The sequence below is a fragment of the Aulostomus chinensis genome, chromosome 11 (genome assembly GCF_037954235.1).
Source record: "Aulostomus chinensis isolate RoL2024-O1b breed Wild chromosome 11, RoL_Achi_v1.0, whole genome shotgun sequence".
NCBI lineage: Eukaryota > Metazoa > Chordata > Actinopteri > Syngnathiformes > Aulostomidae > Aulostomus > Aulostomus chinensis.
The window spans coordinates 28,244,994-28,271,590 of NC_141330.1; the positions used below are offsets into that span (position 1 = coordinate 28,244,994).

General features: G+C 45.8%; 1 protein-coding gene across 6 annotated transcripts in view; it reads right to left on the reverse strand.

Annotated features, from left to right (window-relative positions):
* ascc3 (activating signal cointegrator 1 complex subunit 3) overlaps positions 1-26,597 on the reverse strand; it is a 137,093-nt gene that overhangs the window by 62,328 nt on the left and 48,168 nt on the right. For all 6 annotated transcript variants that reach the window (XM_086219317.1, XM_086219314.1, XM_086219315.1 and 3 more), the window contains 3 exons: positions 14,425-14,628; positions 12,802-12,942; positions 1,076-1,240 (listed from right to left, as the gene is read on the reverse strand). In XM_086219317.1, the coding sequence (XP_086075443.1) occupies positions 1,076-1,240; positions 12,802-12,942; positions 14,425-14,628 (510 nt within the window). The remainder of the gene's footprint in view (positions 1-1,075; positions 1,241-12,801; positions 12,943-14,424; positions 14,629-26,597) is intronic.

The window sequence follows — 26,597 nt, forward strand, 5'->3', positions numbered from 1 at the left end:
ACCCGAGCTGAAGTGAGCAGTGGAAACGCGCCCTTATATCGTCCATCGCTGAGTTGTCACATCATTTCAGCAAAGGACGCTGGGAGTGTTTACTGGGTCGTTCTTATCAGAACCGACTCCCGCTGGTTTCATGCAGCAGCACTGCTGCAGCTACTTGGATGAGCTCCTGTCACAGGTAACTCAGGGTGTTGTTTTGCCTTTTTTCACTTTGCCAAGTGCTTGTTGTTCATTTGTCTGTGGGGACAATTCTAGTACAATGTCGTGGAGGGAGGGAACACGGTCCAGGGAAGGAGACTCATTCCACCCGGGTGAAGGTCTGTGACACTTCTCAGGAAGTCATAAGGCAGCAGCTCAGGTACTGGAATGGCTGGAAATGAAGCCAAGCAAACCAACTTGACCTCCACAACAATCCAGGTTACTACCGCTGGTCACTATTAATTTCATGAAAGAACAACTTCTCTGCTCTCGTTCAATCCAAAACGTTAATAAACCCAAAACTTGCATATCTGAGAAAGTAAAGTGAGGTTTTGGCTTCTCAGGAGAAAGTTTGTGTGCTCTTGACTGCGCAGCTGCTCAGGCGCAACTGTCTCACTTGCTAATTCTCATCTCTTACAGTGAGAATAACGAACAAACAACTCAAAATCCACAAATAAACATTCCTGACATTTAAAACAAAAAATCTGTGACGTATGAAACCTCCCTGCTTCTGACTAGCAGGAGTCTGGCAGTTCCTTGGTCTGATGACGATCGGCGTTCTGAGCAGCAGCAACCACAGAAGGAGCGTCGGGTGGTTACAGGCTCGCGGCTCGTTAGTGCAATCACTAACACTCCTCTGGTCCACACAGGACCCATGTGACCAATGTGGCTCCTGTATCTGACCTGATTCTACACTCAGGTATCAGGAGGCCAGGTCTGCCCAGTCTTCAGAACTGATCTTAATCCAACTCTTTAGTACACGCACTGTCCGGGATGTTGAACTATTCCGTGGAGGTAGTGATGGACCAGGTTACAAAATCAAGGCAGCTTTTGTTAACTCAAAGAGAGAAAGAAAAAGAGAGTCATTTTTAGGACAAACCTGTCTGATGGTCCGGGCCACCAGGCTCTCTAGAACCGGTCCTCGATCTTCATGAAGAAGGTGAACTTCATCCAAGATCAAGAGACGCACAATCTGGGAGAGAGCAACATCTCCGACACTCTTCCTGGTCACCACATCCCACTTCTCTGGTGTGGTCACCAACATCTGCAGACAAAAATCATCTTCAACCTCAGTGTCTGGCCTTCAAACTGGAGCAAGAAATGCACTGCAGCAATGAAAACAGAGAAAAAGAGGAATGTATTCAGGTTTTATTTCTCTTGTCACCGTTGTTCATCTGCCCCTACACTCTGCCCTGGTCTCTGCCTGCACACCAGCCTGACACGTTTGGAAATACATCCTAAATGCACCTTCGACCTGTTTGTCAATCATAAAACAAAAACAAAAAAGACAGAACGTTCTTCTTGTAACAGGGGTCATTTCAAGGCCATTGGTCCAGAACCTGATGCAACTGGTTGACTGAAACATGGTACCGTGGATCAAGTTCTCAGTCCAGCCTTCAGCCCTGTTTGCTGCCAGGCATCAGTGTCGTTGGCTTGTTCTGTGTCTGTGCTGTATGGAGTGATGGTGTGTGTGTGAACAGAAAACCTCTCTGAGGAAACATACACGTCAGTGCGCATCAAAGCCTCCTCTTGCCCGGAGGAGGAGGAGGGCAGGTTGGACCCTGATCTCTGTGTCATAGGGGGTTTGCTGGTGCAGCACTCGGTCAATAACAGAGCTTTGTTTCTGAAACGCTCGCTAATTCAGTGATGCTCCCACCACCGACTGAACCACGCAGGTAAGCTAGGAGCGGTGCTCCAGCTCAGCACGGGATCGAGGCTTTAGCTGTGTCCACGAGAGGCTTCTTGCTCTGCCCACTCACCCTCTCACGCCCTGGCACGACACCAAGCTCCACTTTCTGTTTGGGCTTTTTCCTTGATTCTTTTGTTGATAAAAGTTTTTATGTTCTGCATTCAAAGCGTGTTCTGGTGGGATGTGGTCCGGGATCTGAACACACAACCTCTGATTCTGTTCTTGACAGCTCATTCTGACACGAACTGCGTGACTAAAGAACGGCAGATAGTGACAGTGAGTTGTGAGGTTTGTAAAGGGTCCCTGCAGGCAGCCTCACACCACACACACACACACACACACACACACACACACACACACACACACACACGTACGTCGGACAAAGCTTCTCCTCTGTCATTTCACCAAGAACGTTGAGATTAGTGATTAACAATTAACCCTCAACAGTTTCTGAAAGGCAAAATGTAAAACTCTGAAGAACGTACACAAAATCCCTCCATTCATTACCACAGAGGTTCTGTCAATCACCAGCCAGGACAGAGACTGATCACAAAGTGTCCCTGTGATTGTGTGTGAAAGTCAGTCGAGATCCACCACATCAACTAAAGTGGTGGAAGTTGATCTCTGGTGTTGTGTTGATCATCCATGTCCACTCCTTTCGGACTTCCTCCTGTATATTCAACAGTATCGACATCTAAGTTGAAGCAAATGTCAACAACTATCTCTGCAAGTTTAGTGCCTTCAATTTGCAATTTTACTCTCTTTTCAAGAAAAATGCTACAATGAATAATTAATGTTGTGTGAACTGTTTGGCAACCTGTCCATGGGCGTTGAAATTTCCCATTAAACTCTCTCTGTAAAAGCAGTTCATTAAATCCTCCAGTTTGTATTTAAATCAATCTATCCAGCCATTAGAGACTGGCGTGCTCACAGAGAAGCAGCGTCTGCCCCTAATTGGAGCTACTGGTGAATCTAAATGGAGGCTCTGGCAAATGGAGCACAGGCTAAAGTGCTTTCTTAATTGCTTCACAAATACACACAGAAGGGGCAGAAAACGCACGCCATTGTTTTCTTGAAGGGTGTTATTTAACCTATTTCCTAATTGATCTCAGCAGGACTGGAATCAATCACTGGTGTTTCTTAGCTGGTCAGAGATGTTAATGTTTGTTAAAGGTGCCGCTGGAAGAAGAGATTAAGTTCATGAAGGCTCCTGAATTGATTGCTAAATTTAAGCGCGGTCCATTAATGGTCCATACCACGAGGACTCAACGACTCTGGGCTAAACGAAGGAGAGCTGCGTGTTCCTGCAGAACGAGTAAACATGGACGAGTAGTGACATCTACTGCACCAGTACGGACTACAAACAATGCGGTGGGTGAGTTAACTGTTAAGGAGGAACACAGCAGGGGGGTGAGGGCAGACGGGACGTTCCGTCCCTCACCCGTTGGCCGCCGACAGGTCCTGCTGTTTTGTTTGTAAAACTTCAGTCTTTAAAAGAGGCCAATTTCACAGAAATTCATTAAAAGACCATAACTTAAGATTTCTTTTAATGAACTCAAACTTAACCATTTAACTTGCTAATCTGGGGGGTTTATGTTTGTATATATTTTTGCTTATATTTGTTTGGTTTTGTTGCTTTTGCGAGGGTGATTTTTTCAATCTTTCATTCGAGTCCTTTGGCCGACGCAGACTTTGGTCCCCAAAGTGTTAGAAACTGGATTTCGCGTGAGGAGTCTCCCTGTCACTGGTTCTTCCACAGCTTCATCCTGCCCATCCAGGCTGCACGGGCTCACATCCTCCTGCTTGAGGTCGGATCAGTTCACCTGACCCAAATCAAAATACCAACTAGTACGAAAATGTGCCGGCCAAATTGATCAAATAGGAAACTGATGCTCACAAATACTACAACATGTACACAGTTACTTCCATGACATTTGGCTTTGATGGTTTTGCTCTCACCCCCCGATCTGGTGAAACTCACAGACGCACACCAGAACACGGCTATTTCCGGTCCTCTGCAGGTGACTTGACCAAAACATCCTGACACGCTCCCTCCATCCTCCCTGAGAACACGCCTGGCTGAGATGAGCTCTTCCTTGGATGTCATTAACTGACATTTCCTCTCTGGACAGAGAACGAAGAGGGCCTCCAAGTCCCAGGATGCCACCCACCCACTGGCATACACATGGATGCATCCCTCCAAACCCACTGTTTCCATGGTAACTATTACAGCCACGGAGAGAGAAGAATGTGGGAGGAGGAAGTAGGTGGGAGCAAGATCGAGTGGGGAGGCTGGAGGACGACATTTACTGAATTGCAATATGAGACCAGCGATCCGCTCGTCAGAGCGAAGTGGAATGAAAACCTTTTCAATGCAGCACTGTCATGTAAGTGTGTCCTTATGTCCCGTCCTCATGAGAATTCTGATCCAAATTCAGCAAATATGAGGAAGGCAGCAAGTCCACCAGCAACTGCTGTTTTCTGCTCAGCCAAAGATGCTGAAGACATTTCAACACTGGAAAAGGAACTCAAACCCAATCGTACTTCAAAATGCCCGACTGTCAACATGTGAAGAATCAAGGCTCGCACCTCCTCTTCTTCACCACTTCCATTCAAGTTCATAGCATTTAAATGAACGTTTCCACTGCAAAAACTCACGGAAACGGCAGAGCGGCAGAAGAGGGCGGTGACATCACCAGCTCTCGCAGGTCAGCAGGAAGAGATGGTCGAGTCCTGCCTGAGGACTCAAAGAGGAGGAGGATTTTATTTTGTTCTTTCTAAGAACAGAGAGGGGTTCAGGGCCGGTCCCTGGTTCAGGGCCGGTCCCTGGTTCAGGACCATTCTCTGGTTCAGGACCATTCTCTGGTTCAGGGCCGGTCCCTGGTTCAGGACCATTCTCTGGTTCAGGACCATTCTCTGGTTCAGGACCATTCTCTGGTTCAGGACCATTCTCTGGTTCAGGACCGGTCCCTGGTTCAGGACCATTCTCTGGTTCAGGACCATTCTCTGGTTCAGGGCCGGTCCCTGGTTCAGGACCATTCTCTGGTTCAGGACCATTCTCTGGTTCAGGGCCGGTCCCTGGTTCAGGACCATTCTCTGGTTCAGGACCATTCTCTGGTTCAGGACCATTCTCTGGTTCAGGACCATTCTCTGGTTCAGGGCCGGTCCCTGGTTCAGGACCATTCTCTGGTTCAGGACCATTCTCTGGTTCAGGGCCGGTCCCTGGTTCAGGACCATTCTCTGGTTCAGGGCCGGTCCCTGGTTAAGGACCATTCTCTGGTTCAAGTCCGGTCCCTGGTTCAGGACCATTCTCTGGTTCAGGGACGGTCCCTGGTTCAGGACCATTCTCTGGTTCAGGGCCGGTCCCTGGATCAGGACCATTCTCTGGTTCAGGGACGGTCCCTGGTTCAGGGCCATTCTCTGGTTCAGGGCCGGTACCTGGTTCAGGACCATTCTCTGGTTCAGGGCCAGTCCCTGGTTCAGGGCCAGCCTCTGGGTCTCATATACTGCCTGCACCGTCATGATGCAACGCTCGTAAAAACTGCAGTTTCCCTTCAGGTCACATTCCCAGCAGGTCCCGTGCTCAGCCCTGCCTCCCTGCCTCATCACCCTGAGCGCTCAACCATGACCTTGATGATGGCCACCGTCTCAAATAAAGTTGTCATGTGATTAGGACGCTGCTGGAGTTCCAGCCTTCAGCTACATCACGCACACGGGTGAGCCTGTGTCACAGGCCCCAGTCCACCCTGTGCATCAAATGGGCTCGATGAAGGAACAGGGAGTGAACTGAGCGGACAGAAAGAACCCAGGTCAAAGGGCGTGGCGTCGCTCCGGCCTCTTAAATCTCTGCAGCAATTTTTACTCGACCACTTTGTGCAAATGAGCCGTCTGACACCAGCAGTCAAGGGAAGAGACGAAAGACAGCGAACAGGAGTCAGCGAGCGAGAGACGCCGCTTGCTGCAGAGCTGCAAGGAGACTGACTTATCGTACTTTTGGTGGAATATTTCCATCCGACCTGATAGAAATACTACTTGAATACTTGAATACACCTTCAGATTAGCTGGAATTGGCCTCATTTCATAGGACCCCCAACACATCAAACCCTTCTTTCTCTGTATGCATAATTCTCACAAGGATTATAAACTTAAACTGTAAGCTTTGCAATCTCTTCAACCCAACTCTCTTGGATTCTCCCGATACGTGTGTTCCTCAGCCTATTCAGTCTCTCAGCTGGGGCTGCTGCGCTGCGGGAGCCCGGTTCTCTCACCAAACATTTGCTCAACCCACAGCCTTCGTCTCCTCTCTTTGGCCTAATTGTGATGAATCTGTCCTCCTTCGACACTGAGGAGGAAACTCCTGCGTACGGGAGTTCGCTGGGTGAACTGATAGAACCGTTCCTCTCTGATGCAGAACCGTTCCTCAGCTCTGAAATGAAGCTGACGAAGCGACGCTGACTGAAGATAACTTGTTAATTTTGTCATCAGACAAGCCGACGGTCATCGTTAGGAGCCAGAAAACGGCAGTCGGCTCCAAGACGACCTCATGGGCCAAAACATGGCGGCTTCAGGAGGTTTGGCTGAGATCCTGCGGCGTCTGAGTTCTGGATATCGGATCAGGAACCAGCAGGTTCTCACTGGCTCAGCGTTCACAGCAGGGTTGCTCCCTAACCTGATGACAGCAACGCCACTGAGGGCCGGAGGCATGAGGCCCAAACAGCGACGGTGGGCGTGGCCAATTAACGTTGTTGATCAATTCATGTATTAATTATTATTAATATACTAATATAATACGAGTGCAGTAGATACAACTACTCACGCATACTAGTGCAGTAGATACTACTTCTCACCCATTCTAGTGCAGTAGATACTACTACTCACCCATACTAGTGCAGTAGATACTACTACTCACCCATACTAGTGCAGTAGATACTACTACTCACCCATACTAGTGCAGTAGATACTACTTCTCACCCATTCTAGTGCAGTAGATACTACTACTCACCCATACTAGTGCAGTAGATACTACTACTCACCCATACTAGTGCAGTAGATACTACTACTCACCCATTCTAGTGCAGTAGATACTACTACTCACCCATTCTAGTGCAGTAGATACTACTCACCCATACTAGTGCAGTAGATACTACTCACCCATTCTAGTGCAGTAGATACTACTAACCCATACTAGTGCAGTAGATACTACTACTCATCCATACTAGTGCAGTAGATACTACTCACCCATACTAGTGCAGTAGATACTACTCACCCATTCTAGTGCAGTAGATACTACTCACCCATACTAGTGCAGTAGATACTACTCACCCATTCTAGTGCAGTAGATACTACTAACCCATACTAGTGCAGTAGATACTACTACTCATCCATACTAGTGCAGTAGATACTACTCACCCATACTAGTGCAGTAGATACTACTCACCCATTCTAGTGCAGTAGATACTACTCACCCATTCTAGTGCAGTAGATACTACTCATCCATACTAGTGCAGTAGATACTACTACTCACCCATTGTAGTGCAGTAGATACTACTACTCACCCATACTAGTGCAGTAGATACTACTACTCACCCATACAAGTGCAGTACATATTACTCACCCATACTAGTGCAGTAGATACTACTACTCATCCATACTAGTGCAGTAGATAGTACTCATCCATACTAATGCAGTAGATATTACTCACCCATACTAGTGCAGTAGATACAACTACTCACCCATTCTAGTGCAGTAGATACTACTACTCACCCATTCTAGTGCAGTAGATACTACTACTCACCCATTCTAGTGCAGTAGATACTACTACTCACCCATTCTAGTGCAGTAGATACTACTACTCACCCATTCTAGTGCAGTAGATACTACTACTCACCCATTCTAGTGCAGTAGATATTACTACTCACCCATACTAGTGCAGTAGATATTACTCCTCACCCATACTAGTGCAGTAGATACTACTCACCCATACTAGTGCAGTAGATACTACTACTCACCCATTCTAGTGCAGTAGATACTACTACTCACCCATTCTAGTGCAGTAGATATTACTACTCACCCATACTAGTGCAGTAGATATTACTACTCATTCATACTAGTGCAGTAGATACTACTCACCCATACTAGTGCAGTAGATACTACTACTCACCCATACTAGTGCAGTAGATATTACTCACCCATACTAGTGCAGTAGATACTACTCTTCTATACTAGTGCAGTAGATACTACTACTCACCCATACTAGTGCAGTAGATATTACTCACCCATACTAGTGCAGCAGATATTACTCACCCATACTAGTGCAGTAGATACTACTACTCATCCATACTAGTGCAGTAGATACTACTACTCATCCATACTAGTGCAGTAGATACTACTACTCATCCATACTAGTGCAGTAGATACTACTACTCACCCATACTAGTGCAGTAGATATTACTCACCCATACTAGTGCAGTAGATACTACTCTTCTATACTAGTGCAGTAGATACTACTACTCACCCATACTAGTGCAGTAGATACTACTCTTCTATACAAGTGCAGTAGATATTACTACTCACCCATACTAGTGCAGTAGATATTACTCACCCATACTAGTGCAGTAGATACTACTCTTCTATACTAGTGCAGTAGATACTACTACTCACCCATACTAGTGCAGTAGATATTACTCACCCATACTAGTGCAGTAGATACTACTCTTCTATACTAGTGCAGTAGATATTACTCACCCATACTAGTGCAGTAGATACTACTCTTCTATACTAGTGCAGTAGATATTACTACTCATCTATAATAGTGCAGTAATTTTTTCTACTTGTCCTTCTCGTGCAGTAAATACTACTACTCTTCTATACTAGTGCAGTAAATACTACTACTCTTCTATACTCGTGCAGTAGATACTACTCATCCATACTAGTGCAGTAGATATTACTCACCCATACTAGTGCAGTAGATATTACTCACCCATACTAGTGCAGTAGATACTACTCATCCATACTAGTGCAGTAGATATTACTCACCCATACTAGGGCAGTAGATACTACTACTCACCCATTCTAGTGCAGTAGATACTACTACTCACCCATTCTAGTGCAGTAGATATTACTACTCACCCATACTAGTGCAGTAGATATTACTACTCATTCATACTAGTGCAGTAGATACTACTCACCCATACTAGTGCAGTAGATACTACTACTCACCCATACTAGTGCAGTAGATATTACTCACCCATACTAGTGCAGTAGATACTACTCTTCTATACTAGTGCAGTAGATACTACTACTCACCCATACTAGTGCAGTAGATATTACTCACCCATACTAGTGCAGCAGATATTACTCACCCATACTAGTGCAGTAGATACTACTACTCATCCATACTAGTGCAGTAGATACTACTACTCATCCATACTAGTGCAGTAGATACTACTACTCATCCATACTAGTGCAGTAGATACTACTACTCACCCATACTAGTGCAGTAGATATTACTCACCCATACTAGTGCAGTAGATACTACTCTTCTATACTAGTGCAGTAGATACTACTACTCACCCATACTAGTGCAGTAGATACTACTCTTCTATACAAGTGCAGTAGATATTACTACTCACCCATACTAGTGCAGTAGATATTACTCACCCATACTAGTGCAGTAGATACTACTCTTCTATACTAGTGCAGTAGATACTACTACTCACCCATACTAGTGCAGTAGATATTACTCACCCATACTAGTGCAGTAGATACTACTCTTCTATACTAGTGCAGTAGATATTACTCACCCATACTAGTGCAGTAGATACTACTCTTCTATACTAGTGCAGTAGATATTACTACTCATCTATAATAGTGCAGTAATTTTTTCTACTTGTCCTTCTCGTGCAGTAAATACTACTACTCTTCTATACTAGTGCAGTAAATACTACTACTCTTCTATACTCGTGCAGTAGATACTACTCATCCATACTAGTGCAGTAGATATTACTCACCCATACTAGTGCAGTAGATATTACTCACCCATACTAGTGCAGTAGATACTACTCATCCATACTAGTGCAGTAGATATTACTCACCCATACTAGGGCAGTAGATACTACTACTCACCCATTCTAGTGCAGTAGATACTACTACTCATCCATACTAGTGCAGTAGATATTACTCACCCATACTAGGGCAGTAGATATTACTACTCATCCATACTAGTGCAGTAGATATTACTCACCCATACTAGGGCAGTAGATACTACTACTCATCTATAATAGTGCAGTCATTTTTACTACTTGTCCTTCTCGTGGAGTAAATACTACTACTCTTCTGTACTAGTGCAGGAGATCCTTCTCATCAATTCTAGCGCAGTAGATACTACTTTTCATCTTTACCAGTGCAGTATGTAACAGTACTCATCTATACTGGTGTATCCACATCATTGCGGCTACAAGCACAAGTGTGCCGTCAATCGTGAGCCAGGCAGGATTGGTTAGAGTAGAACACGAGTATTTGCAGTACTTTTCCTTGTATTCATCTGTACCACCGGGTAGCTGCAATGCCTCAGCCTTTTCTTTAAAAACTGATTCTTCCATTTTTTCATGACCGTAACTGCGGGAGCCAAGCGGCCCATTGAACATGGAAACGAGTGCTAAATAATCCAGAGTTGTGTCAGAAGTGAGGGTGTGTGACTACTGTACTGAACTACACTCGTGTGACATCCCATTTTTGTCTGAGGTATGCATAGAAAAACACGGCATGAGCAGAGACTAAATAATACATTGGTGAGGAATGACGGGCAGAGGAAGCATTTATCTCATGGAGGGAAGCAACATCAGCCATTTTCAAGATCAGTAAGAATGAAGCTCAACATGTTTCAAACCATGGAAATATTTCCACGCGTCTGAGGGAATCACGGACCCATCCATCTGCTCATATGTAACAGGACCTGACCCACTGGTCAGTATTATTGCCAGCCTCATCAATGCAGCACACCAGGTGACTGCCTGGTACTGTCGTCTCTGGTGGGGGGGGCTATGGCCATGGTTTAGTAATTGAGCAGGTAGGACACAGGAAGCCAGTGGACCAGGGTCATGCGGTGCAAGGATTTAGTCGGAGCTTTCTGGAGCAGATGGAATTTAGCCAAGTTAGCACTGATGCCGTAGAGGAGCTGGTAACATGACCATGGGGCTGGAGCGAGGAGGTCACACCTGGTGAGGGCAGGAAACACCCGCTATATTCCAAGCTTTGTGAGCAGGGAGGCCCACCCCCTCAGACTCTGAAAGTGCTTGTCAAAGAAGATCTGCCCAGCAACCACATGGTTGACGCTAATGACAGTAAAAGCACTGAGGCGATCGAGTGTCATCGTGGACCTCAGGTCGAGTCTTAATGAGCTTAGGTTTAGAAAAGCTTCTCTGTGCTCGCCCCATAATGTAGTCTTCATGATTTATATATTTGCTTATTCATAATAAATCAGACAAACCAGCAGGCGTTGCAGGCCTAGACGAGCAGGTGAAGCTGCGATCCACACGCTTGTGTTTCAAGAGGGAGAGGAATCATGTTCCTGATGCGACTTTCACCTGATCAATCCAGCGAGGGAGAGGGATGCTATCAGCCCGTCTCAGAATCATTGTCGTACCGGGACCGCATTCAAGTTGAAGCGCCTCCGACAGAACTAAAGAACTCTTTTGATAATTGACCTGTCAGTCTTCACTCATTTCTTTAACAACTTCATGAAGAACTCCAAGACTGTCTGGTGGCCCACACTGGCAGCACCTCAGGGCACAAACACTCATGTTACAGGAAGCTGCTGGAAAACGAAGAAAAAGGTACAATCGGGAGATGAGGAGGACGCCAGAGCAACATTTTGATGACTTGCTGCTTTGCACCATCACGAGCGTTAATCTAACAGGGGACACTGCTCACATACTCTAATTATTCACAGGCACAAGAACATCAACAAACATGCTGTCCTAGTCACTGTGGAAGTGCTTGGCAGGTGACCTTTAACCCTGTGTAGCACTTGCTGCTTCACATTTGAAAACAAACGCTCCTGTGTTTGGGGAGCTGGCGCGTCGACTCTGTGGCTCCAATCACCGAACAAATTAAGAGATTAAGAAGAAGACATCAAACCTGATGAGGAGCTTCTGCTCTGTCCTGCCAGAAAACTCACACCTGAGGAAAACAGAGTATTCATGATAGGTGAGCCTGAGGGGCATTTGCTGATGTATACCTGCACCAGTGGAAACACACAAACACCAGCACTCCACGACTGATTCACTCGGGACGCCTCATTGAGGCCGTGTAGTCCCTGTGGTTCCACACCAGCAAGATGGACCTCAAAACCATTTGAACCCTAACAAAACGGAACAGTTGGACGTCAGCACCAAGACATCAAACAGACAGACACGTGATCCATCATCCACTCCCTCCACTTCCCGGCTGTGTCATGCGTATCTGGTGGGAAAAGGATCAGTTAGTCAGTGTGTGTGTCCAGACCAGAGCCCAGTGGTTCCTACTGACGGTGCTGCTGGTTCTCTTTTGTTCTGTGTCTTTTTTCAAAGAGAGTGACAGGCGCAGACCACATTTCACACTACGGGTTCTTGTTTTCACTGAAAATTCATGATGGTTTCTACATCACACCTCATGACACCTACACTAAGCTTCAGTGACCAGGCCTGGACTGCAGTCTCATCCAAACATGGCTGAGGGGAAGCCCCGGCATCTTTTCCCCCTGACATCACCTGTGTCGAAGGTGGGTGGGTGGGTGCTGCAGCCTGCCAAATGAACCAGCCCCAAATAAACATTGCAATCTAATCCCCTTGGGGGTGCTAGAGAACATCGCACATGTGGCAGGAGGCTGAAGGACAGAGTGGACACGTGAACTTCATTGTGTGCATGTGTGTGTGTACCTGTGTTCGAAGGATCTCTCCCTTGGTGAGCTGCATGTCTCCAGTGAGCTCTTTAACAGTGATGCCCAGTGGCTCCAGTCGTTTACTGAAGTAGTTAGTCATCTCAGCAGCCAGGGCCTTCATAGGAGCCACATACACGATCTGGGTGGGGGGTGGAAGGACAGTGGTGATGAATGGGAAACAGGGGCGGGATCATTTGTTTCCTGGCAACTAGCTAAAATCACAGTTTACAAAGAAAATATCATGGAAGGACACATATGGGTAAAGTTTATTGGTCATGTATGAAAAGTGACTGTCACTGGCTAGCTGTGTGTGTGTGTGTGTGTGTGTGTGTGTGTTCATGAAAGAGAACAAAGCCTTTTAGACATCTGAATCATTTATCTTTTCTAAATTATAAGATCCAACACCATGAATTTAAAGACATGTAACAATATTTGCTGCACTGAGGTGGCAGACGCTGACTTCATGGACCCATAGAAAATGGTATATTTGGGAACTTTTGCTGCATGTAGTTGTTATGATCATATCTATTGATTTTAGAAGCGTATGACCAAGGTGAACCTTTGAATTCTTAGAGGCGTTGCTAAAATGGATGAAACTGTGCCCTCAGTATTTCCGTGGCTGTTTTTTTTTTCTTTTGTTTTGGACAGTCGCACCAGTAAAACCCCAAAGGAGCGAGGAGAGATCAGGTTTGATACCGGCGACAAATAAGAAGAAAAACTGAATCCAGAAGAAAAGAATTGCTAATGTTGGTGAGAACAAGACCAATCTCATCAACCACACTGAGTGTGTGCAGAGAAAAGGTTCAGACAAGCTGTCAGATGCAACCAACCCTAAGATCCCTCCTCGTTTGATACGTGTGCATGATGTCTTCAGAGGAACCCTGACAACTGCCACATACAACAGAGGGCGATGCCTGGATCAGGTTTTCTATAACTGATATCAAGTCCCAGTCCTGGTTCCATGGATCACATTGACAGCAGAACTTAGAGCAACAGAGGCTTGACAGCTTTGATCTGTACGTCTCAACCTTGCATTTCTCGTCGCACTGAATAACTTTTTTTGGGGGGGAGGGGGGGTGGTTATTGTTTTGACCGTGTTTTTAAGTTTAGAGTTTGCTCAAACTCAAGAAAAGCAGAGAAGAAAACACTTCTGGTCACCATTGAGTTTAAATGCATCAACTCAAATCAGCAGAACTGAGGCAGGCTCTCGGAGGAACATAATACAGTAAATCCAGCTGTCCTTGACATAAAACTAGCAGAAAGCTTCTACTTAATTGCTGCCTGAAATGGCAGCATCCAAAGCTGCGAGGATCAGATGTGAATCTCTGCATGGAGTGTGTGAACTCCAGCTCGTAGCATGCTAATCTCCACCAGGCACGTGGAGAGATTTTGTACGGGAGTCACACTGGAAACATGGTGCAGTTATCACAGATGTTCTCAGACATGAAACACAAATCATTCCACATTTCGGCTGTGTTTATTCAACAGCCTGACGCGTGCAGTCATGCATGGTCCAAACTACAGCTGGAGTCACACACGTCTGGTCCGGCTGCATCGAACCTCCCACAGTAGCCCTGATCAGCCCTCATACAGATCACATGCTTGTGTGCCAGGCTCAGACCTTGAATTCATCCTTTTTGATGACGCCACCAGGCTGCAGGTGCTGGCGAATCTCGTGAAGGACTGTCAGCATGGCGATGTTGGTCTTGCCAGCACCAGTTGGGGCGCAGATAAGAAGGTTTTCGTTAGTGTGGTAGGCAGTCTCGAACACCAGGGACTGGATCCTGTTCAGACGCTTCATCCCTTTGAACACAAGCTGTCCAATCTGAACACACACACACACACACACACACACACACAAATAATTACAGTGTACTCTGCAAACAGACCAATATTACTGTAAGTATCATGCATACAGAAAAGTGTCAACACTGGAAGTGAAATGACCCTCAAGTTTCGGTGGAATATTTAAAACAACGACCGACACGTCCAACAAAGCCGTTCCATTCTCATTCCGTGCTGTCGGAGTCAAAATCAGAGCAGCCATGCTTCCAGTAGAGGGGAAGTCCGTCCACGAATGAATGTTCAGCCATCATCGTCTCACCCTCGTTCTGATGGTGAACCAGTTTTCAAACTTAATAAAATACATGATGAAACAATAAAATGCCTCCATGTCAACCCGTGGAAACTAACCCACGTGTCCTGAAGCTTGGACTCACCAAGTCCCTGACACCGGCTTTGTTCTTTAAAAACTGGTCTCTGGTTTGACCACTGCAGCACCTTCGCCTGCAAAGCGCCAGCATCGTTTGTGGACGACAGGGTTCCCCAGACCCTCCATCGTCATGACTGGTCCATGATGACCGACTCTTAGTTTTTGTGTGAACGAACCCTTGAATGTATTTTGAGGTGTTTTATGAGGAATAAAGAAAAAAATAATGGAAATGGAGATTTTGCAGAAAAAAATGTCGAGCTCGTTCGAGGAGTTTGTTGTTTTTTTCAACTTTTTTGAAAGGGTTAATGTGCTCAATGAAGAAGAACTGGCATTGACAAGAGGGACACATGGAACTGATCTGTGAGCCGGAGGGCCTGATGATGTAATATTTGTGTAAAAGGGCAAAAGCAAGGGTTTTGCTGTGAAGGAAAACACTGATGCGAACGCAAGGGGTAACTCGAGATGGTCCTTGACAACCAACGTTCTGGACAGTGAAGCTTCACTCATTCATGAACTCTGATGCAAGTTTTGATAGGAACCAGATGAACGAGGAGAAAATGAACGAGTGTGACTGAGGACTCAGCTCTGATCTCCGTGAACCAACGGACGTGAATGGAAACACGCATCAGTTCTCTTTTTTGATTGATTTCTTGAAGGTTTGTGGGCGGGGTTGAAAATGCGCACCACTCTAGAGGAGCATTCTGGGAACAACTCTGGGTCTGGGTTCATCCTACAACGTCTCTTGAAACTCAACTGTGGCGTGTGATGTTGGGCTGAGGGGAGCTGCGACATCTCAGGCTGGGAAACGCCTTGAACAGCTGTGATCAGATCCATTGACCTCATTCCAAATAAGGCAATGTCTCAATTCAGGTGTTCATACATGATTAGGATATATTCATGTTCCAGTTGACATGCTACAGAGGAAAGCCAAACGAATGACTGACTATACTTGGAGTATTTTCTTGTCAATAATGTAGAGAACTCGGTTCTTCGAGGTGAGAATCATGTGACCGACGTCAGCGTCACAAAAAGCTGTGGAAACGCCATCAGATGTTCACCGTGCGACGACACACTTCAGTCATGAGATGGTTTGAGTCACCTTTGTGCGGCAGGGTCTTAGAGTCGTTCACCGTCTGAACATTACCATTGTTCACCGTCGGGACGCGAGCGCGCTCAGTGGGACCGGTTGTCCAGTTGCCCAGGACCACTTTGGTCCAGAGTTAACTGCTGGTTCCAGCTCGCTCCGGTTTCTCCTCCTCTCTTCCCCACTTCGGCTGCTTTAGGAAGCCTTAAGCTTAGACAGCAGTATTATTTATTCAAGGATTCATTAGAAGTATGTCATCACTTTTCTCTTCCCCTCGTTTCGCTCCAATACTCAAAGAAAGAAATAATTAAAGAGTGCATGTCAGGCAAGGATGTGCTGGGTGCTGTTTGGAAGTCGGACCCACCGATGAGTAGGAAGGAAGAGGTTATTAATGCATCAAAGAGCAACTTTATTAAAAGTCCACTTAAACTGGAAGGAGTGAAGAGCGGCTGGGTTCGTGTGGTGTTGTGTGAGCTGAAGCCTGCCATCAACAGCTTCAGCCAGTGTTGGATACATGATGGTTGTTGTGTGCTACAGAGAAGCGGCTGATTACCCAGCGCATCCTGTCTTAGCAGCAAGACCAGCAACCCCTTTCCTGAGTAGAGAACGCTGACACTCGTCTGATGTGTGTGCAGTCGGGAAAGAGACGCCAATGAAAGCAATCACCAGCCCAACCTGGCAAACACCTGACTGGAGCAATGCAGTTCCAGTTCTGTCCAAATCAAATCTGAAAAACACCTTTTTCTTACAATTTAAATCCTGATGCAGGTTTTTTTTAATGGCTCTTTTCCCTTGAAGACGTGAAGACACTGAGGTCAGCTCTCCTTCAGTCATGGCTTGTTATTACTAGGCTGCAATCAGCCAAAGAACTTCTTGGTCGACTGAAGCCCTCAAATTTGGACTAAAAATCGACTCATTTTATACATGAAAACTCTACTGTGTCAACTACCAGCACAAACCTGCTGAGGAACATTGAGACAATTGTTTGTGTCAGGTTGTAAGAACTGAGCGACGCCATCGTTGGTCCTGACAGAGCCAGACTGAACACAGGAGCTCAGCATCGCCGCTGAGACACAAATAGACTTTACCTTAAAACTTTACTCTCAAACACAAAAGGCAAGTCCACTGTAAGAATTTTTACAATTAAAACAAAACAATTATTAGACTAAAACATTGAACTGTCAATTCTGATGTGTTCATGTACTCAAAACTGACAGGGCAACCTGAGGTGGACACGTTAGCTCACCGTTTCCAGGTGACACGCCAGGTTTGTAGTGGAGCTGTGACATGAAAACTGCTGTTGGCAAACTTTGCATTCGACTTTTTTCCCATAATCTGTTTTCATGAAATGCTGCCACGCTGCAGACGTCTTTGACGTGGGGGACGAGGACTGACTTGGAATGAAACCCTCAACACTAAATAGACATTCATCAAACCACCAGACGTGGGCCTTCTAGTCCTCTTCAGTCTGTCTGTCTCTAGCGGGTCGGGAGAGTCCAAAATAGCAAAACAAGGGGGTGTTCAAAGATAGATTGTTATCTGTGAAACAGGGGTGCTTTGAAAACACCCCCATTAGCACTTGGTACTTTCCTCCTGATGAAATTCACGTGGCAAAAAATCGACCAATCAGAATTTTGGTCGAGCCAGAACGCACCGACTAATAAATCGACCAGTCGACTGGGAGATTACAGCCCTACTTATAATCCCTGAATTTGTCATGATGTCTCAATGCTAATCAATAAACGATGATGTTTAAAAAAGGAAGCATAAAAATCTCTTGCATATAAGAGGTCAGGACCAAATTTATTTCCCCACCCAATCAAAAACTGCTACCAGCTAGATTGGTTGGCCCGTTCAGCTGTCCATCAACAGCTGCCGAGCAGCTTAGATGTCGATCAAAAGCTCTCTGGAGGAGTCGTAAAGAACCTAAAGGCTGAGCTATGGCGCGCGAGGAGCTGCCTCTCTGTTGGACAGGTAAGAAAGGCGTTTGCTGACTTTGCTCGTGAGCTATAGAGGCTACATTAGCGGTAATGTATTGTCAGTGTGGGTTGTGAGCTTGAACAAAACGCAATGTAATGGTTGCTGATCTCTTCAGTGACACAGTTTACCGATTCATCCTATTTTGTAGCACTGCTGGAAGCGGCTCTACAGTTATTGACCATAACATTGCGGCGATACGGGGAACTGGTGTCGTGTTCTGTGGCTTGGTACGCTAGATACGTGGTGGAACGGGTTGCTAGAAGAAGGAGCGTGACCTCACATCTGTAGCAAGGCCATGGCCTCCTATTCTGGTTCACTGGAGGGTTTTAGGGGAGGGCGAGTGGCAGCAAGGAGGGGGTTCACATTCAGAGTCGATTCATAAAACGATTTAGACAGATTTATGCCATGTTGTTTGTATATTGTGTTTCTTCTGTTGAACTAAAAAAAGAAACTAAAAGAATGCGCAAAAAAAAGAAAGAAAAAACCAAACCAAAACAGGCGGCAGCGCCCCTCTAATCGCCCGCAGGAGCCATGAAGAGCTCACGATGATGTTTGCAGTGCCAAGGTCGCCGCATAATTGATCACGTGAAGAGAAGGTTTGGATGGTTCTCCCAAATTCCATGATTTCTCAATTTGAGCCACGTCACAAACCACGCAACACCAGAAAAACCGACTGAGCTGATCTAGCGTCTGTCCGGCTGCCACTCAGGGACGAGCCGCAGCTCCAGGCGGGCTGATGACTGCTGACCATGACGCTGGTGTTGGGATCGTCTTTCCCTCAGTTTACAGGAGGAAACACAATCGCTGACTTTGCACTTTCTCGAAATCATGACCGGCACTTGGGAGAGTAATTGTCCCCCGTCCTGTTCATGGACGTCTCCACTGAAAGGGTTTGCATCGAGGATCAGGAATTTGTCTCCTTCATTTGTGGCAAAATCAGTCATTAACCCCGTAGATCCCTGAAAGCTGCTGCATGATTCTGAAGTGTGCGTATTGAGGTTCCTGCTGCTCGCGTTGGGCTGACGGCCGATACGGTCACGCTGAGGTCATATCACACGTGAAAAAAGGGTTTAAGTCATTTCTTTTCAAATTATCTCTAAAGGTGGACTTAGGACACGTTTGACTGAACCAAAATATCAATGAGATGTTGTTTCCTGATTGTATGGAAATGTACATCTAGCCCATATGAGAAGGCAAATTTGAACTGTGGCGATGGAAGAGCACTTGTGTGGATCTGAGGACATTTAGCCTTTACTCAGAGAACTCTGGAGAGCATCAGCCATTAAATCCATCCACCCTTACTGAGGACTGGTGGGTCGCTGGGCTGCTGCCTATGTGAGCAGAGGTGGAGGAGGTCTACATCAGTGTCTGCATGGAATGTTTGCAGGGACGACATCAGCTGTGTCACTCACGTTTTGCACTCACACACAAGCTGTGTGGTGAGGAGTGTTGCAAAGGGATGGAAAGTTTCCATGGGAAGCTCGGAATCTTTCTTTTTTTTCTTTACAAAGAGCAGCTGGAAGCTCAGATGCCAACTCAGTGATCGATGGCACCAAATCAAACCGCGTCCTAACAGCAGTGGGTGATTACACAGACGTACAACAGACACACACACACACACACACACACAGCTGTACTTGATTCATCAACACATACTCCAACTTGCTCCTCATGGAGCTTCGCGTGTCTCGTGTGAATTGTGTTCATGTTTTTCCGTTGTGTGTACACTGTGGTGAGGTGTGTGAGGGAGCAGCTACCAGTCTATATAAACAAACCCATTTCCATGGAAGGTTTCCAACTCTGAACACGCCCTGAATTTTGCAGGCCTGCTTGTGTTTGTTAGAACCCTCACACACCGTGGGTCATGCGAAGGCATCAGTGTGGGCAGCTGGACTGATTAAAATGAAAATCTAACGAATTCATCACACACTCATGAGATGAACAGCAGACAAACATGTTTCAAGAGCCTCTTGATGAGAAGCTGTTAGTCCTGATGTTTTCAGCTCATACACGGAGAACCACCCATTCTAACAGGGTCTTCTCCTTCCAGACCAGCTCCATGCCACCAGCTCCTCTCCTCTCATCAAGGGAAGGTTCAGTGCAGGTATTATTGAGCGCATTTTCTCCATCCTGACTGCAGGACTTTCTCCAGTGTCTCTGAATGGAGAGGGTGATTCCAGTCTCTTCCTGCCTACCCAATTATTTCCCCCAAGGCCAGCTCCACTGAGCACCTACCTATAAATATTCATTTTTGAATTATGGACCACCGAGTTCCAGCCTATTTTTGAGGCTCCTGCACACTCGTTCCTGTGTCTCTGTGTGACCAGCGAGCCACAACAATCACTTGAGCGCCTGGTCCTCATTTTGATTTATCGACTTTGTCTGTCTGTGACGAAGAAGCAGTGTCCCCGCACTCCTTAAACATGCAAATGCATGCAAATATATGCCTGCCCCAGTATTCACCTTGAGGTAAAGCATACATGTTGTAAATAGTACGCTGCATCGTTTAATGATCTTTGGAAATCTTCTGTGCTTTTTCCTCTTCAAAATCTTTCTGGCTTCATTGTTATGTTAATGTATGCTGGGACACCCTCCAATAGGAAATCCAGCTGTGCCTACCAAAACACGTCCTGAGGGGTGTGATGTCACTCTTGTGGGGAGACAGTTACTGTACTGCATGGGCAACATTGCAGCTGCTAGCATGTAGACTGACTATATGTTAACACCCCCCCCCCCCCACACACACACACACAGTGTCCTCTCTACATGCTGTTTTCAGCTCATTAAAACTGGGAAATTAGCAGTATTTATATTTTTATTGAAAATGAATGTCTAATGCAAATTCACTGAAACGAGAATCCAAACTTCATCTGAACATGAGATCATAAAACATTTGCAGCATTTATTAGGTTTAATAAACCCTTGAAGGGAGATTGTTCACTCTTTCAGAGAGCGCTTATGTCATCACTGACGCTTCTTGTCAGTGAGCCGATCATACATCACATGGGCCATAACTCATCACCATGGTAACCAGCAAAATGGCAGAGAGGTGTTTCCTGGAGCTACATGTCATGACCTCTGATCCCAGCTGTCATGACACAGAAAGACAAGCTGGTTGGTAGGATGAGATGAGCTGGATGCTGCTGGTGAGCGATGTCACGTCCTCCTGCGTCCACAGCACGCAGCAGGGACCGGCACCATCATCAACCTCATCCGTATGACAGCGAACGTCTTCCATGGTGCTCCTCCTACATAATAAACCAGTATCAATCAAACTGGTTTTAAGGGTGACGAATCGATGAGCCGAGGCGTGATTCTAGTCCATCAGTCCAGCACTTCATCTCAGAGCTCTCCCGTGGCCTGCAGACGCCAATCTTGGCAGCCACGTGCACAGCAACATAATCAAGTACCCCACCGGACCAAACCATCAGTGAGCAAAGCACCGGCCCAGATCGGTTATTGTAAACAACAAACATGACACCAGTGCGAGTGCAGCTTGTCATCTTCAGGGCTGAGTAAATACTGAGGCTGAGGTAGCTGGCGGCGACGTGATGACGCCATCGAAAGATAAGGTTATTGTCTTCGTCATTTCACAGCCCAGCAACTGAAGAGTCCAGGACAGACAAAGTCAACTTTCACTGTCTTTTCTGTCCAAGTTAGTCAAGCAGAGAGTAACCAGTTCATACGTGTTCAAGCTTTCTGCAGTTTTACACTCAAGTGTGTGCGACATCCGCCAGCTGACCAGTCACATGACTGACTCGACTTTGTCACCATCACGTTCGGCCACAGCAACAGAAGACACACTTTCAGCCAGAAATTAACACTGACATCACCAGGCAACAAGCCAAGTTAATTAAGTTGACAGGACTTGTGAAGACTTTATAAAGTACAAACGTAAAGAAACACATCCAAAGCCAACTGGCTCATTTGTTCTCCTTCCCCTGGTGCAGCCCTCCAGTATGGGACTCTACTTGCTGTGCATGTTTTGTTATAATTAGATTTCTGAAGTCAGCTTCCAAAACCCACTAAAACATTGGACAGTGGGGACAACTGGCTTGCTGCTTAACTGCAAACCAATCCCCATCATTGTGGACAAATGTTCTCACATTCAGCCAAAAGTCTCCCATCATTTCTAGCAGCCCGCAGCATTCAGAATACGGAGAGGAAGCTCTGCTGGGCCCAGTTGGCTGCGACGGGACCATGCACATGTGCAGCTAACGCTTCAGCAGCAGGGTTAAATAAAGTTGCTAATGAGAGCAGCTGTTTGCGTTCGGAGCAGAACCAATCTCTAAACCCAGCGTGCCCCAGCGGGACTCGCCCCCCTTGATACACAACATTTTCTGGACGATGAAGAAATTTGAGCAATGAGCAACCCTGACATGCTGGAGAAAGACTGATTCTGTATCAGGAGATGAACACGCAGGCGTATCTGTACATAACCTGCACATCCAAGAATTCCCTTCATGACCCAGAGCAGGGTGGAAGCTGACAGGCTCATTAACAGAGCGAATACATAGCCTACGGCCATATGAGCAGACTGGGAGGACTGGGAATATCATGCCAATCCAACAGCCACTTAAAACACACTAATTGGACCCACAAAGTTCACATTAATGATTCTACAGCAACATTTAAGCACCAGTGTTGACCAAGTCGATTGGCCTGCGTGTCTGTAGATGTAACAGATGTTAGCAGCAGAAACAGTGAGCTCTGGGTGTCTGTTATTTGTGTGTGATTGTGTGGTTTCTGTATGAGTCACTATATGAGCTCTTAAACTAATTAAATTCCTCTGTGCATCTGTAATGGAAGCTAAGAGATATAATTGTCATCATTTCCATGCCATCCTTTTAATTACTTTCTGGTTCCATTTCAATCCATTTGAATTGACAGCCTGATCAACTTTTAATTGCCAGTTTTTGCAAACAGCTTATCAGCCTGCTCCAAGCCTGCATGCAGAGCAGTAAATGACCTGGCCAAACACCCCCCCCCCACACACACACGCGCACACCCTCTCTAAATCCCAAAGGCCAATCCTATGGACACGGACACAAGCCAAGCACACACGCGCACACACACCAGATGCACAGTAGAGTTTGACAGAGTGAGATGTGGATGCAGCAAACAGGAGGACCATTTATGTCTTTGTAAAACGGTGGCAGCGCCGGGGGGGCGAAGACAGGAGACAGGAACTGGATGACATTAGCAAAGGATGAGGTTCTCCATCACCTCATCCAAAGGCACCAGCTGCCCAGCCTCTCTCACTCCCATTGAAAAGACCCCATCACACTGTACTTCTAAATAAATAAAACTACAAATTCTATCTTTTTCCCAAAATACTCTTCTTCTTGAAGATATCGTCTTACATGGACGTCAGAGGTTAAAACTCAAATCAGGAGGAAAGCATTAACAAGACTGGAACGCTACCAGACAGTGGCTAAAGGTCCAGAGACACAGTCAAGTATCAAACTAGCCAATGCCTCCGCAGCAGGAGTGAAACTGTGACAGGTTTGAGTCAGAACTCGCTATCACACTGTCAACAGTGATACATTTCATTCATTGCAAAACAGATTTATTGGAAGCTCAAGCATTCTTCCTGTTATTAATCATAACGCAGGAGCATGTATGACGAATGGGAGCAGACACAGAAAGTCAGCGTTTCCCACAAAGCAGCACATTTGTTGAACGTCATCAAAGGTGCTGCAGCAGGTTCATATTTCTTCATCAGAATGCATCTTCATCGTAACTGATACGATAACTCCATGTAGAGTTCTTCCCCATTTAGTCACAAGAAATAAAATGAAACAGAAGGGTTTAGATCCTGCAAGGATTCTGAAAAATGATGTGTCCTTTAAAAGGAGATGTAAATCAAATCCAAATGAGTCTCAAATATGTGGCAACGACCAGACAAACATCGAACATGAGACTGAATATTTCTGTTTCAGTCCAAGCAGAAGCCTGGTTCAAATCTGGTGGATAATCAAAGTTCCACGCTGACATTTTCTGCCACTCAGTCTGATTGGATTGTAAAAAGTATTGAGCTTCTGAATCCTTCAAAGAACCCACAAAAACTTGAGGCTTCTACTTTGCAAGTCTAAGCAAACACACACAGAGCCATGTGTGTGCTGTGGGGGAGCCACATCAAAACTGGATTAGGGAATGCAATCAAGGTGGATTAATTATGGATGGAGGGCTGTTAAGTTGTGCCTCATCTTTTCAGGCCTGTGCATAAACACTCACTGCTTCCTGCACGGGAACGGAGACGGCAAGCTGTCAACAGCCAGAAGAATCAAAGGGTGCTGAGGGAGGGTGGCCATGCAAGCAAACATACTGCAATCAAGACAGCACCAGGCCTGTCCACCTGTTACCGCGCTCACATATGCAAACACCGCCATGGATGGCAAAGCTGGCCGAGGAACCGTAGAATAATTCTGAACAATTCTGGCCTCAAGCACTTGATAAGTTCTCAATTTCACCTTTGATGAGGGGCAGACTGATAAACATCAGCCTGCCACAGACGCATCGCACCGACCTGCAGGTTCTCCACTGTGCACCACGAGAAAAAATGTTTTACAGCACAGAAAAAGCGATACCAATGCTGATGGTTATTTAAAAATGGAGTAACATAGTGCGTCCAGCAGGGAGCGCTCCAGGGCATCTGCCTTCTTGATTTTACCATTTTATTTTGGTCTTTATTTAAATGGTTTTATGGGACAATGTTAAGTAAATTATTTACTTAAGCAATTAAACTTTTACCTGCAGATGAACGAGTGTCCGGTACAGATATTGCAGTTGTGACGAGGCCGAGTCACTAACGAGTAACAAGGTGTCAGAAAGAATCGGAAAAAAAAACATGAACATAGGAAGGGTCTATTTTCACTCCAGCACAAAAAGTCACCACATTTATCGCACATATTGGTAAAAGGTGACTTATTCTGCCCTGAAATTGGTAATCGCACTCAAAAAATCCAGTACCGGCCGGGTCCAACTTTTCAAGCACGCCATCACACGACTATGATGCTCGTCAGGCCTGCAAAACAGAGATGTCTGAATTAACATCCCTGAGAGTTTCTTTTGGAGAACGTTTAAACTTTCATGCTAAAAGGCAGAAATCAAGTCAGATTTGATATAACAGTATTTATTCAAGCCAGGAAATTGCCCACATGGACTTAACTTGTACCTTGTCAAAGAGTGAAGACACTGAATACTTAAAACCACTCGTGGGGCGATTTTGATGACTCAACTGTATCGGGGTGTCAGCTAAGAGCGTTAGAAGGGGGAGGCAGCAATGACACCTGTGCTCCACTGCGTGCTGATCTGTTCGAGCCACAGCAGCCACAGGTTTTGTTCATGCGTGAATAAATTGAATTGAATGGATAAATTCACTAAACAACTACAAATGCAGCCATCCTGTTTCATAACGTGTCGTGATTGAAACAAACAGTTCGTGAAAGGTTGCCACTGGAATTCATTCCCATCTTCTGGGCGTCGGCAATAGCATGAACAGATACAGTCCTGTCAAACATGGAGCTGCTTTCTTGGCTGAGGGATAAACTCCAGATAGAATAGAAAGTTTTAGACTTAGGCGCTCCCACTGAGGTTTGAGCTGCATGCGTATATGCAGCCACTGCTCTTTGTGTGTCCATATAGTGTTTCCATAATGAAACATGTAAATTCCTAGAACCTGCCACTACCAGTCTTGCTGAAGCTGACAATGACACCTCCTCGAGGCAGAGAAGCCTTAACCTCGACTTGGACTCCATTCAACGGAATGATTCAACACCTCTAACAAGAGCGTTCCAGAATGATTCCAACATCTCTAACAAGAGCGTTCCGGAATGATTCCAACACCTCTAACAAGAGTGTTCCAGAATGATTCAACACCTCTAACAAGAGCGTTCCGGAATGATTCCAACACCTCTAACAAGAGTGTTCCAGAATGATTCAACACCTCTAACAAGAGCGTTCCGGAATGATTCCAACACCTCTAACAAGAGCGTTCCAGAATGATTCCAACATCTCTAACAAGAGCGTTCCGGAATGATTCAAACACCACTGACAAGAGAGTTCCAGAATTATTCAACACCTCTGACAAGAGTGTTCCAGAATGACTCAAACACCACTGACAAGAGTGTTCCAGAATCATTCAACACCTCTGACAAGAGCGTTCCGGAATGATTCAACACCTCTAACAAGAGCGTTCCAGAATGATTCCAACATCTCTAACAAGAGCGTTCCGGAATGATTCAAACACCACTGACAAGAGAGTTCCAGAATTATTCAACACCTCTGACAAGAGTGTTCCAGAATCATTCAACACCTCTGACAAGAGAGTTCCAGAATGATTCAACACCTCTGACAAGAGTGTTCCAGAATGATTCAACACCTCTGACAAGAGAGTTCCAGAATGATTCAAACACCTCTGACAAGAGAGTTCCGGAATGATTCAAACACCACTGACAAGAGAGTTCCAGAATTATTCAACACCTCTGACAAGAGTGTTCCAGAATCATTCAACACC